This window comes from Drosophila takahashii, chromosome X (genome assembly GCF_030179915.1).
Source record: "Drosophila takahashii strain IR98-3 E-12201 chromosome X, DtakHiC1v2, whole genome shotgun sequence".
In the NCBI taxonomy this organism is placed as follows: domain Eukaryota; kingdom Metazoa; phylum Arthropoda; class Insecta; order Diptera; family Drosophilidae; genus Drosophila; species Drosophila takahashii.
The window spans coordinates 26,186,351-26,201,172 of NC_091683.1; the positions used below are offsets into that span (position 1 = coordinate 26,186,351).

At 29.8% G+C, this 14,822-nt stretch overlaps 1 protein-coding gene across 3 annotated transcripts; it reads right to left on the bottom strand.

The window, feature by feature from the left end:
- Positions 1–11,367: 11,367 nt before the first annotated feature.
- On the bottom strand, positions 11,368–13,632 carry LOC138913760 (TNF receptor-associated factor family protein DDB_G0272098-like). Of its 3 annotated transcripts, none has more exons than XM_070218217.1 (4): positions 12,883–13,632; positions 11,979–12,049; positions 11,852–11,911; positions 11,368–11,786 (listed from the first exon to the last, which is right to left on the bottom strand). In XM_070218217.1, the coding sequence occupies exons 1-4, from the start codon at positions 12,906–12,908 to the stop codon at positions 11,416–11,418; spliced, it is 528 nt and encodes a 175-aa protein (XP_070074318.1). In that variant the 5' UTR covers positions 12,909–13,632; the 3' UTR covers positions 11,368–11,415. The 3 variants fall into 3 exon arrangements, with proteins under 3 accessions (XP_070074318.1, XP_070074316.1, XP_070074317.1); XM_070218215.1 differs by having other exon boundaries at positions 11,979–12,027; positions 12,883–13,629; XM_070218216.1 differs by having other exon boundaries at positions 11,368–11,762; positions 11,979–12,027; positions 12,883–13,628.
- Between the last annotated feature and the right edge of the window lie 1,190 nt (positions 13,633–14,822).

Here is a 14,822-nt window from a genome sequence, read left to right on the forward strand (position 1 = left end):
TCTTTGCTCGAAAACATAAATATTTGCATTTATTTCATCAAGTTTATTTTCTAATTTTTTTTCTTCTATTTTATAATGTCCATATTGTAATGTATTAATTTTATCGTTTTGTATAACGAGCTTTGTATCTTTGTGACTGAGAACAACTTTTTTACATTTAACTGTTGATAAAAGATGATTTTTAGATCTAATCATTGACATAGATCCGACCACTTCCTCTTCTGAAAACAAACATTTTTTAAAACTATTAAAAGTTAATTGATCAATAGCACTTCTTTTAACCCCCTTTGATTTTTTCACTGTTTTTTCAGAGATGTCATTAATATTAGATGACCTAAAGGCATACATTTTCGATCTTAAACCAACAAATTCAGTCATCGGTCTTCCATTGAGTTCATCTTTAAAAAATCCCAACCTCTTTTTATTAGCTTTAGGAAAATTATAGAGATTTAATAATTCATCAGAATAATCTGATGTATCAAACTTCATCTCAATATCATTTTGAATATCTTTATAAAAATCATCAGTATTAATTGTGTATATAAAAGAATCTGTATCCATATAATTTAATTGCACATTTTCATTGTATTTGGGTTTTATATAATTATAATGAAAATCATACATTTTCCATTTTGATAAATCTAATACAACAAAACCCAAATATACAGGTTTATTGTATAACACATTTAACCTTTTCATTTGAAAAGCAAAGAAGTTTTCTGAAAACTGTTTTACGCTATGGAAGTTGGACTTTGAAATAAGAGATCTAGCACAATGTCTTTTAGGTCCAGCAGAGTCTAATGGTGAAGCACTTTCCCATTCTGTAATTAACTTTACATCCACTCTTTTATCAACATTTTCCATGGTTTTTCCATAGACAGCATTATTTAAAAGTTTAAAAAAATCTTTTTCAAATGCATTTTTTGCATTAGTTCTATGAAATGTATTCAAGTCAATGTATGCTTTTAACCAAGGCTTCTGCAAGAAACGGAGACCTCTATGGATTTTTTTTAGAATTAAACCATTTTCTATACACTGTTGAAGATTTTTATAATGAATAATATATTTTTCTTTATCCCTTAAATCAGCAATTAATTTTTTAATTTTATCTCTGTTTGTTGGTAATTGATTATTGCAACAAAATGGAAGATCATTGTGTTTGTTATGTAATTTATAAGGATATTTTAAATCCACCTCAAAAATGTATCCATATTCACTATCATCTCCAATCTCTGAAATATTAATACTATCAAGTGATTCCCTTGAAAGCCATTCAAAACCTCCATATGGTAAAGATTGTGACATAGCCCAACCATATAAATTATTTGCATCCAAATAAACTAAATATGATGATTTTTGAGTACTATCAAAATTATCAACATATTTATTATTTGCTTTAGCATATCTACATGTACATTGTACTAAACCACCTCGAATACCACTTTGAATAAATTTATATTGATCTATATCAGTTAATAAATCTAATTCAATTTTAGTACATTTCAACATAGCTTCCCATGATAAACCTGGTGTTGTGAAAAAATGTGCTGGATCAAGGGAATAAATTTTAATGCAAAGTCTTCGGAAGTTTTCAAAGACATCAGCCATTAATAAAACATCTGTTTTCAAATATAACTCTAAATAATCTTTTAAGTTCTCACATGAAAACTCATTCCATACCTCTTGTGCGTGAGTGTAATTTTCGTTTGAACATTCATTTTCAGTTAAGGAACTATAGAAAGCTTCTTTAGGAGGTAATATACTTTCTTTTAATTTCTCAACTGAATCTAAATATTCATAAGGAAATACACCCTTTCTTCGCATAAGGTTAAACTGATTTTCATTTGGGAAAAATGATTTTGTAATATACATTTGTTCACTATCCAGGTTTGAAGCTAATGTATCTAATGCAGAAGGCATAAAACGAAACGAATCTAGAAAACGGATTTCAAAGTTTTCACCATTACTAATAGTTATAATTTTTGATATTGAAATATATTGTTCCTTATTTAATGGAATTACCTTTATTTCACCAGGTATGAGAGCCAAATCTTTTATAAATAGATGACAATCATACCTGGTGAAATTGTGGAAGAAAACAGGAATAAATTTTGGGACTTTATATTTTAAATTGCACGCATTATGTGCTGCACCCCTAAATTTTCCTGTGAAGTGATAGTGATCCCTAACTCTATCTAATAAAAGAGGAGTGTTGCATATATGACAATTAATTGATTTTTTAAAATCTTCTTCTTCAACATCAGATATAATTATAGGTACATTTTTAGAAATATGATTCTCAAATATAAGTGTTAAATTTTCTATAAGAGATAGGAGGAAATTCATTCCTGAGTTTAATTTAGTTTCTAAAACAAACTTATCTAAACTATTATCATGTGCACATTTTATATAGTATGCATATGAAATAGGCTTATGAATATTTACTATATTTAAATTTAATGTTTCAATTTTATTAATAGGTTGAAGGATGCATTCAAAATCAGCGTATACTGTGAATGGTATCATCACTTCCTTTTGAATATTCTTATATTTTAAAATTGCATCCCTCGGGTTTGGTAGACGCGATACCTTTTTACCACAGACTTCAGAGTGTCGGTTGGCAGCATCTTCACTCAATGAATAATTTAAGCAAATTTGGCAGAACCATTTCGTTCCTTTATCTCTCGAAACTTGAGAGGAAACCAAACTAAAATAAAGATATAAAAAAAAAAAAAATAATTTTTTTAAATATGAAAACATATAAATATTACAAAATGTAAAACAAAAACAAATCAAAAAATAATGATACATAATAATAATAATAATTATGATATTATAAAACTACTTACTTTGATAGGTTTTTTATCCAAGTATAATGTGCTTTACATCCTTCCTCCACTAGCAGCATATTTATAGAATTTTTCCTCACTTCTGGGTAATAGTATATAGGTCCAAAAATAGCTCCATCATCGAATCCAAAAAGTGTTATATTTATTTCTTTATTTTTCTCTATAAATTTTTTGATATCTGACGGTTTAAGTGGAAATTCCAATCCACTGAAATTTAATGTGATCCCATTGACTTGAATGAGATCATCATATATATTCACTTTATAACTCGTGCACCTGCCTGCATTTTTATTAAGGTTGCTTAATGCAGCGATTAAGGTCCACTTAAAACAATATTCATCATTCAGGTTTTTAACATTTATGATTGCATTTTTATTTTCTAACCAAGAGGGTAGTTTAATATAGGATGATCCTCTTAAAGGTGAATATTGATTGATATTCATTTCCAATCGAATGAGATGAATCAATGTCCATCCACTACCCCTTTCTTGGAATTCCTCCATCCTCACCAAAATTTTCTCCATGTGCTCCTTATATTCAGTTTCTATATTGGAGTTGGCAGTGATTATTGTCATTTTACTTTGAAATGACTTTATTTCTTCACATTCCACTTCTTCCTTCAAGAGTACATATTTTCCAAAAAGTTCAAAGTTAATTTTTACTGATCCATAACTCTCTAACAATGGATACAAGTGAGGGAGAAAAGCTTCTCCTGCTTCCTCCATAAATCGTGTTGGATAAATCACATCATTACTACTATTTTCATATAGATAGTGAATAATCCTTCCTCGGAATCCAGATCTGATTTTTTTAATTTTCGAATCCACTGGCTCTATTACATTTCTTTTATGCTGCTCCGTTCGCAGATGATGACTCCACGAAATGTTAGCCGACAGGGTAATATTGCACTTATCACAATACTTATCCATTTTTGATTTGTTTTTGTTTTTGTTGTTTTTAAATATTGTTTTGAAATATCACTTCTTCTTCTTCTTTTTACTTTATTATACTTTACTTTAACTGTAAAGTATTTTATTTTCTTTTTTTAGTTTGTCCACAAAACTCAAATTTGAGTATTTCACAAGATAGCAGAGATTTCGAATCCACTTGAAACAAAAATTAACACGAGTTTTCTTCAACTTGAAATTTCCGGAGGGTTCACACGACGATTTTATAAGATTCACTCAACTCGAATACTTTTCTTAAACTGAACTACTTTCCACATTTCTTCTTGACATGTAACTTTTTTGAAAACTTGATTAAATAAACAATCTCATTGTTTTTGTGGGGGGGAGTTCTCGAACTCACACTTTTGTCCACAAAACCACTGAAGATAGGTTACACTAACAGATATCATCTACAATCCTAATTGAATTAACAAAATGGACACGCATAATAAAACACCCCTCTCTCACGCTCCTACACACAATTTTCAGGTAAAGATCACTCTAAGCAACCACAAATTCTAGGCATGACCCCTCTCTCACACTCCTACACACCAGAACCAATCACAAATTCTAGGCATGAAAAAACACACCTCTCTCACACTCCTACACACAAATTCTAGGCATGAGAAAACACACCTCTCTCACACTCCTACACACCAGAACCAATCACAAATTCTGACACCTGTGTGCATCTTAACGGTGACCCACACACTCCATTTCTTTTCTTTCCTCACACTCTTTCTAAGTGACCTTTTTTATGCTAACTAGGTCATTATGACACCTGTGTGCATCTTAACGGTCACGCACACACTCCACTTTTCCCCCTTTCTCACCATTTTTCTCACCTACACACTCCATTTTTCCCAACCTTTTTCCCACACTTTTATTGATTAATTAAGTTAATTAGGTCATTATAACACCTATGTGCTAATTAGGTCATTATAACACCTGTGCAACCATGCGTGACTAATTGGTGCTAATTGGTTTGACACGATCAATTAAAAGTGAGCCAGCACCCGTATTATCCTACTACTGAGCAACCTACAGCAAAGTCGCAGTGCATCTTAAAAGAGGCATTAGGAGTCCCGGATTTCCTATTGCAAGATTTCGAAATGAAATTAAATCTGACGTCGAAAAGGAACATCTAAATGCCTATAACCTCTTTACAACCAATGGTTCTCCTACAACGAAACAAATAACACAAATTGATTGGATATTTTCAAATTCTCGAATTCCACAAGCTCTTGCCATAACTACGATGGAATTTTTTTTAAGTATAGCTTGTAAGTAGGTATTTTAATTTAAAAAAAAATTTTAAATTGCAATAAATGAATAGGTTAGAAAAAATAATAAATTGTGTATAGTCTATTGTATATATGTATTTTATGGTATTCCTAATTCATTAATTTATTTTTATCTAAAAAATTGTATATATATAAATAAATAATAATAATATCCCCCTCGTGGATTGTGAACTTGTCGTGGTGTGGGGGCTGAGTACGTGTTTTTTTTTTTAATTTCACTGAAGCTAGCAACAATCCTTACAAATTAAACATGGTGCTACTAACATTAACTATTTATTATAACTGCAAGGGTATATAAACTTCGGCTTGCCGAAGTTAACTTCCTTTCTTGTTTTTGCTTTGATTTCAGCAACGAATGTTGAAAATGATGGTTGGTCGCACGACTAGTGCATTTGACCAGATACTATGTCTTGTTTTCAACAAACTGAACAATTTCAAAAAACTTAACCGGTGTAATAATATCAAAGTGACCCCAAAAAGATAAAAGAAATACAAATAAATAAGTGACTCCCAATATAAAAACAAAAGCAAAAAATCCCAAGAATACAAAAAAAAAATATATATGAAATCATCTGTAAAACACCTAACCTGCATACAAGGACTCTAGGACTTCAGCACGTCTGCGACTACTACAACTACAAGAGCAAGGACAGCATCGGAACAAATTAACGAGCATAAACAGCGGAAAAAACGTATACCATCGAAGATTCAGCAGCGACAACAACAGCGGCAACAAAATATTAAAAAAATTACAAATATTGTATAAAAATATTATTTAAGTTATCGATAATTAAATCCAAATTTAAAAATTACAAAAATATAAAAAGTAAAAAGTATACATAAAAATGTTGTCCGAACAAACTATCGCACTTATAAAAAGGCAGGTGGAGATTACCAACGCCCTTACGGCGCTGGAAGTTCTCCCAAGCTTATCATTTAAGAAATTTGATGAGCTGAAAGCCAGTAGTAGGATAATACGGGTGCTGGCTCACTTTTAATTGATCGTGTCAAACCAATTAGCACCAATTAGTCACGCATGGTTGCACAGGTGTTATAATGACCTAATTAGCACATAGGTGTTATAATGACCTAATTAACATAATTAATCAATAAAAGTGTGGGAAAAAGGTTGGGAAAAATGGAGTGTGTAGGTGACAAAAATGGTGAGAAAGGGGGAAAAGTGGAGTGTGTGCGTGACCGTTAAGATGCACACAGGTGTCATAATGACCTAGTTAGCATAAAAAAGGTCACTTAGAAAGAGTGTGAGGAAAGAAAAGAAATGGAGTGTGTGGGTCACCGTTAAGATGCACACAGGTGTCAGAATTTGTGATTGGTTCTGGTGTGTAGGAGTGTGAGAGAGGTGTGTTTTCTCATGCCTAGAATTTGTGTGTAGGAGTGTGAGAGAGGTGTGTTTTTTCATGCCTAGAATTTGTGATTGGTTCTGGTGTGTAGGAGTGTGAGAGAGGGGTCATGCCTAGAATTTGTGGTTGCTTAGAGTGATCTTTACCTGAAAATTGTGTGTAGGAGCGTGAGAGAGGGGTGTTTTATTATGCGTGTCCATTTTGTTAATTCAATTAGGATTGTAGATGATATCTGTTAGTGTAACCTATCTTCAGTGGTTTTGTGGACAAAAGTGTGAGTTCGAGAACTCCCCCCCCCCCACAAAAACAATGAGATTGTTTATTTAATCAAGTTTTCAAAAAAAGTTACATGTCAAGAAGAAATGTGGAAAGTAGTTCAGTTTAAGAAAAGTATTCGAGTTGAGTGAATCTTATAAAATCGTCGTGTGAACCCTCCGGAAATTTCAAGTTGAAGAAAACTCGTGTTAATTTTTGTTTCAAGTGGATTCGAAATCTCTGTAAACATATTTTCATTATAAAAATAAAAACATTTTACAGTTTAAGTAAAGTTGTGCTATCTTGTGAAATACTCAAATTTGAGTTTTGTGGACAAACTAAAAAAAGAAAATAAAATACTTTACAGTTAAAGTAAAGTATAATAAAGTAAAAAGAAGAAGAAGAAGTGATATTTCAAAACAATATTTAAAAACAACAAAAACAAAAACAAATCAAAAATGGATAAGTATTGTGATAAGTGCAATATTACCCTGTCGGCTAACATTTCGTGGAGTCATCATCTGCGAACGGAGCAGCATAAAAGAAATGTAATAGAGCCAGTGGATTCAAAAATTAAAAAAATCAGATCTGGATTCCGAGGAAGGATTATTCACTATCTATATGAAAATAGTAGTAATGATGTGATTTATCCAACACGATTTATGGAGGAAGCAGGAGAAGCTTTTCTCCCTCACTTGTATCCATTGTTAGAGAGTTATGGATCAGTAAAAATTAACTTTGAACTTTTTGGGAAATATGTACTCTTGAAGGAAGAAGTGGAATGTGAAGAAATAAAGTCATTTCAAAGTAAAATGACAATAATCACTGCCAACTCCAATATAGAAACTGAATATAAGGAGCACATGGAGAAAATTTTGGTGAGGATGGAGGAATTCCAAGAAAGGGGTAGTGGATGGACATTGATTCATCTCATTCGATTGGAAATGAATATCAATCAATATTCACCTTTAAGAGGATCATCCTATATTAAACTACCCTCTTGGTTAGAAAATAAAAATGCAATCATAAATGTTAAAAACCTGAATGATGAATATTGTTTTAAGTAGACCTTAATCGCTGCATTAAGCAACCTTAATAAAAATGCAGGCAGGTGCACGAGTTATAAAGTGAATATATATGATGATCTCATTCAAGTCAATGGGATCACATTAAATTTCAGTGGATTGGAATTTCCACTTAAACCGTCAGGTATCAAAAAATTTATAGAGAAAAATAAAGAAATAAATATAACACTTTTTGGATTCGATGATGGAGCTATTTTTGGACCTATATACTATTACCCAGAAGTGAGGAAAAATTCTATAAATATGCTGCTAGTGAAGGAAGGATGTAAAGCACATTATACTTGGATAAAAAACCTATCAAAGTAAGTAGTTTTATAATATCATAATTATTATTATTATTATGTATCATTATTTTTTTGATTTGTTTTTGTTTTACATTTTGTAATATTTATATGTTTTCATATTTAAAAAAATTGTTATTATTTTTTTTTTTTTTATATCTTTATTTTAGTTTGGTTTCCTCGCAAGTTTCGAGAGATAAAGGAACGAAATGGTTCTGCCAAATTTGCTTAAATTATTCATTGAGTGAAGATGCTGCCAACCGACACTCTGAAGTCTGTGGTAAAAAGGTATCGCGTCTACCAAACCCGAGGGATGCAATTTTAAAATATAAGAATATTCAAAAGGAAGTGATGATACCATTCACAGTATACGCTGATTTTGAATGCATCCTTCAACCTATTAATAAAATTGAAACATTAAATTTAAATATAGTAAATATTCATAAGCCTATTTCATAAGCATACTATATAAAATGTGCACATGATAATAGTTTAGATAAGTTTTTTTTAGAAACTAAATTAAACTCAGGAATGAATTTCCTCCTATCTCTTATAGAAAATTTAACACTTATATTTGAGAATCATATTTCTAAAAATGTACCTATACTTATATCTGATGTTGAAGAAGAAGATTTTAAAAAATCAATTAATTGTCATATATGCAACACTCCTCTTTTATTAGATAGAGTTAGGGATCACTGTCACTTCACAGGAAAATTTAGGGGTGCAGCACATAATGCGTGCAATTTAAAATATAAAGTCCCAAAATTTATTCCTGTTTTCTTCCACAATTTCACTAGGTATGATTGTCATCTATTTATAAAAGATTTGGCTCTCATACCTGGTGAAATAAAGGTAATTCCATTAAATAAGGAACAATATATTTCAATATCAAAAATTATAACTATTAGTAATGGTGAAAACTTTGAAATCCGTTTTCTAGATTCGTTTCGTTTTATGCCTTCTGCATTAGATACATTAGCTTCAAACCTGGATAGTGAACAAATGTATATTACAAAATCATTTTTCCCAAATGAAAATCAGTTTAACCTTATGCGAAGAAAGGGTGTATTTCCTTATGAATATTTAGATTCAGTTGAGAAATTAAAAGAAAGTATATTACCTCCTAAAGAAGCTTTCTATAGTTCCTTAACTGAAAATGAATGTTCAAACGAAAATTACACTCACGCACAAGAGGTATGGAATGAGTTTTCATGTGAGAACTTAAAAGATTATTTAGAGTTATATTTGAAAACAGATGTTTTATTAATGGCTGATGTCTTTGAAAACTTCCGAAGACTTTGCATTAAAATTTATTCACTTGATCCAGCACATTTTTTCACAACACCAGGTTTATCATGGGAAGCTATGTTGAAATGTACTAAAATTGAATTAGATTTATTAACTGATATATATCAATATAAATTTATTCAAAGTGGTATTCGAGGTGGTTTAGTACAATGTACATGTAGATATGCTAAAGCAAATAATAAATATGTTGATAATTTTGATAGTACTCAAAAATCATCATATTAGTTTATTTGGATGCAAATAATTTATATGGTTGGGCTATGTCACAATCTTTACCATATGGAGGTTTTGAATGGCTTTCAAGGGAATCACTTGATAGTATTAACATTTCAGAGATTGGAGATGATAGTGAATATGGATACATTTTTGAGGTGGATTTAAAATATCCTTATAAATTACATAACAAACACAATGATCTTCCATTTTGTTGCAATAATCAATTACCAACAAACAGAGATAAAATTAAAAAATTAATTGCTGATTTAAGGGATAAAGAAAAATATATTATTCATTATAAAAATCTTCAACAGTGTATAGAAAATGGTTTAATTCTAAAAAAAATCCATAGAGGTCTTCGCTTCTTGCAGAAGCCTTGGTTAAAAGCATACATTGACTTGAATACATTTCATAGAACTAATGCAAAAAATGCATTTGAAAAAGATTTTTTTAAACTTTTAAATAATGCTGTCTATGGAAAAACCATGGAAAATGTTGATAAAAGAGTGGATGTAAAGTTAATTACAGAATGGGAAAGTGCTTCACCATTAGACTCTGCTGGACCTAAAAGACATTGTGCTAGATCTCTTATTTCAAAGTCCAACTTCCATAGCGTAAAACAGTTTTCAGAAAACTTCTTTGCTTTTCAAATGAAAAGGTTAAATGTGTTATACAATAAACCTGTATATTTGGGTTTTGTTGTATTAGATTTATCAAAATGGAAAATGTATGATTTTCATTATAATTATATAAAACCCAAATACAATGAAAATGTGCAATTAAATTATATAGATACAGATTCTTTTATATACACAATTAATACTGATGATTTTTATAAAGATATTCAGAATGATATTGAGATGAAGTTTGATACATCAGATTATTCTGATGAATTATTAAATCTCTATAATTTTCCTAAAGCTAATAAAAAGAGGTTGGGATTTTTTAAAGATGAACTCAATGGAAGACCGATGACTGAATTTGTTGGTTTAAGATCGAAAATGTATGCCTTTAGGTCATCTAATATTAATGACATCTCTGAAAAAACAGTGAAAAAATCAAAGGGGGTTAAAAGAAGTGCTATTGATCAATTAACTTTTAATAGTTTTAAAAAATGTTTGTTTTCAGAAGAGGAAGTGGTCGGATCTATGTCAATGATTAGATCTAAAAATCATCTTTTATCAACAGTTAAATGTAAAAAAGTTGTTCTCAGTCACAAAGATACAAAGCTCGTTATACAAAACGATAAAATTAATACATTACAATATGGACATTATAAAATAGAAGAAAACAAATTAGAAAATAAACTTGATGAAATAAATGCAAATATTTATGTTTTCGAGCAAAGAATAAAAGAAATAGAGAATTGTTCTAATAGAAATAATAATCAAGACATTGAAATAGAAAAATTAAAGAAAAATATTGATGATTGTACATTTGAAATGTTTTATACAGAATTAGAAATAAATTTACTGGATTGTGAAAAAGAATAAATGTAATCTATAATAAAAATAAATGAAATCTATAATAATAATAATAATCTACCAACATCACTTTTTATTTAAAGGTTAATTAAAGGTAATGTATAAACCAAATATTACAAATCAAAACAGCATTATAAAATTTTCATTTTTAAAAGAATAAACATTGCTTTATTAAGAGGTTAATGTTAAAATTTCTCAGAACAATATTATAATATATATATATATTTTTTTTTTTTAAATTTAAAGAACAAACATAGCTTATTAGAGGTTAATGTTAAAATTTCCAAAAACAATATTATAAATTTTTTATTTTAAAGAACAATTAAAATGTTTTCTTCGAATTACATTCAATTTGCTTACTTTCTTCTATATTTAGTGGTATAGTTTGTACATAACTATTTATACCACCCTCTAATATATAGATTTTATTATCATCATTACTTAAAGGAATTGATTTTATATATTCATCATTATCCTTATCTAAATTTAAAGGAATAGTTTGTATGTAGTTACTTATTCCACCTTCGACAAGAATAGATTCCTCCTCACTAGGTGATCTTGTAATACATGGCTCTGGATTATCCTCATCGAAAATATTCACATCATGGTCATCATCATCATCATCATCGTCATCTTCATCATACGAATCCAGAGCGTCGTCTTTAACCTCTTTTTTGTTAAGGTTTTGAAATTTTGAAAATATAAATATTATTAGTATAAATATTATGTTATATATGTATATTTATTAATCAACTCACTTTTTAGTACTCCACTCGAAATAGTATTATTAACCTCTTTTTTGTTAAAGTTTTGAAATTCTGAAAATATAAATATTATTAGTATAAATATTATTTTATATATATGTATATTTATTATTCAACTCACCTTTTTGTACTCCACTCGAAATAGTATTAGCAACTTCTTTATTTAAATTCTGCAAAAACAAACATATTTCCCTACTCAATCAGATTATAGTATCACTATTAGTTATTTTGAAGTCATTAATATCATTAATTAGAATTGTATCTGTACTAATCTCACTTTCTTTTTTATTTAAATACTCAGTTAGCATTTGAGATTCTATATTTCTCTTTCTCAAATATATTGCATTAATTTTTTCTGCTGTTTCAATACCTATTTCATTTATTTGTGGGTCATCTCCAAGATATCCTGGTTCTACATCTCCAATCTCTTCCCTTTTACTCTCTTGCATAGAAATAATATCAGCATCTTTCGAAATTCTTTCATATACTTTCCAATCTTTCTGTCTCTCTGCATGTATTAGTGCATGTGTTAGAACTTCAGCAAATTCAAAGCAATTTATTCTTAATGTTGCTAGGGGAGGACTAATATTTCGTTTAGATTTTCGTTGCTGGTGGTGGTGGTGGTGGTGGTGGGGAGTAGTTATATGTTTTGAATTCCTACGTTTAGATTTATTTACACTACGTTTAAAATTCAATCTTCTATATATATTATTGTAGTGACATTTAACACCTACCGTAGCACTTTTATATTTTACGGTGAAGAATCTATTTAACCCCCTTCTTCCTAAATCCAGATGCCCCCCTATTTTCCTTTCATTCTCAATTAATTGCTTTTTAAAATTCTCTATTATTCCTCTCTTTGTAAATTCTATTTCAGTGTTATGCATGTTTACAGTGTTTTTTAATTTATGTGTGATATTTCTTTTTATTGGAACTCGTCCTATACTTTCGAATTCTGACTCACTATCATTGATACCAATCCCTATTTCTTGAGTTGTGTTAGTTATTTTAGGTGCTTCACTTACGTTTTGAAATTCTGACTCACTATCATCGATACCAATACCAATTCCTTGTGATTTTTCAGCTCCTACGCTTTTATTTTCTATTTTCTCAAAATTTGTATCTTTAGTAATATCAAAATGATTGAGTGAGTTTGTTGTTGTTGTTGCAGATGTTGTTGTAGTTGCAGATGTAGTTGTAGTTGCAGATGTGGTTGTTGTTGTAGATGTTGGGGTACTTGATTCTTCTTCTTCTTCCTCCTCCTCCTCCTTATTACTTATCAAAGTAGGTGGGTTTGATGTTGATGTTGATGTTGTAGGTGTAATTGTTGTTGTTGTTTTTATTTTTTCTTCAAGCACAGTTGTATTAATACTATTATTAGCATTAATTATTTTCATGTCCACTTCACTTTTTAAATTTTTTTCACTGTCATTAGTATTATTGTTCATAAGATCCATAAAAATATGGCTATCTTCCAAGATCTCGAATTTTAAGTCAATTTTTATGATTTTATTTAATTTTGGCATATTTATAAATACTCCAATTGAGTTATTTGAGATAGAGGGTTTGTCAATGATTAACATTTCACTAGGCACCGGCAACATTTTCACAACCGGATTCATTAATGATATTAAAAAAAATATTATCAAGAACGACATTTTAAGTTGTTTGATAAATGCACGCGCAAACGAATAAACGATCCGAAATTGACTTGCGCAAACGAGTAAACGATCCGAAATTGATTTGCGGGAACGAATAGACGGAAACTGAAAACTTTTTAAAATGCTTCCCCCCTTTATAACATCTAGATTTGTATATGTATATATATAAATATATACATGAGTCTATTTCACGCATTGACGTCAATGCGTACATTTTAATTGATTGTATGCCTCAAGTTGTTGTTTTTGTGAATCCAACTATCAGCTAATTTTGGAAAAGTCTAGACAGTGCGTAACTATACAATCAATTTTTTTATTTGTTTTAGATTCTTTAGAGTTTAAGTTCCATACAAAATTCTTATCTGCACACACACGCTCTCTTAACCTACTCAACTCACAAGCACATAATCAATTCCATTCGAATTCTTATCTTTACATGTCTCTTCACACTTTATAAATAGGAATTGTGTGTGTGTGTGAAGAAACATAATTTGATTTGAGTCATTGACGTCAATGTGTGAAATGCCTAACCAACGCACAAGCACATAATCAATTCCATTCGAATTCTTATCTTCACATGTTTCTTCACACTTTATAAATAGGAATTGTGCGTGTGAAGAAACATAATTTGATTTGAGGCATTGACGTCAATCTGTGGAATTTAATTTTTCTTCGCATTTTCTTGATTTTATAGAATTTCTTTTTTGTGAATCCAACTATCTTCCGATTTTGAAAAGCCTAGCCAACGCACAAGCACATAATCACCTTTTTGTTTCAGAATCTTTTCAACAAGATAAGTATTAGGGAATTTTGTTTTTTTAATTTCTTGTTTATAGAAGCCCCCTTGAATTGGATCACCCTTCAAGTCTTCAAGTAAATATGTGGTGGGTGATGTATTTTGTACTTTCCGAATTCGAAAAATTTCCGTTGTCCAGTTTGGAGTATAACCTTTTTCAAAGACATGCTTATATTTACTTATTCGTACATGATCCCCCTCTTTAAACTCTCCATTTATGAATATTTTTAGATGATTGTATGATCTCATCAAAATCTGTTTTTCATTTTTAGCATTAACATCAATGGGTTTCATTTTAATTGTTCTATGCTTCCTATTGTTATAATTATTAATCAATTCTTTGTATATTTCAAGCCATGTATATTTTCCATTAAAACTGAACTCACGCCACATAAGTTCTTTTACTGTTCTATTAAAACGTTCCACAATAGATGCTTTAAGAGTACTAAATGTTGAGTAATGATTAATTTCATATCGTTTCATTAATTCTCTAAATTGTTTATTATAG

Bases quoted from the DNA above. Each gene is read 5' to 3' on its own strand.
- LOC138913760 (XM_070218215.1), bottom strand. From the start codon at position 13,515: ATGTCGTTCTTGATAATATTTTTTTTAATATCATTAATGAATCCGGTT. The intron at 12,028-12,882 runs GTAAGTGAAGCA...TTGTTTTTGCAG, and splicing joins GTGAGTCAGAATTTCAAAAC to AATTTAAATAAAGAAGTTGC. The intron at 11,912-11,978 runs GTGAGTTGAATA...TTATATTTTCAG, and splicing joins TTCGAGTGGAGTACAAAAAG to AATTTCAAAACTTTAACAAA.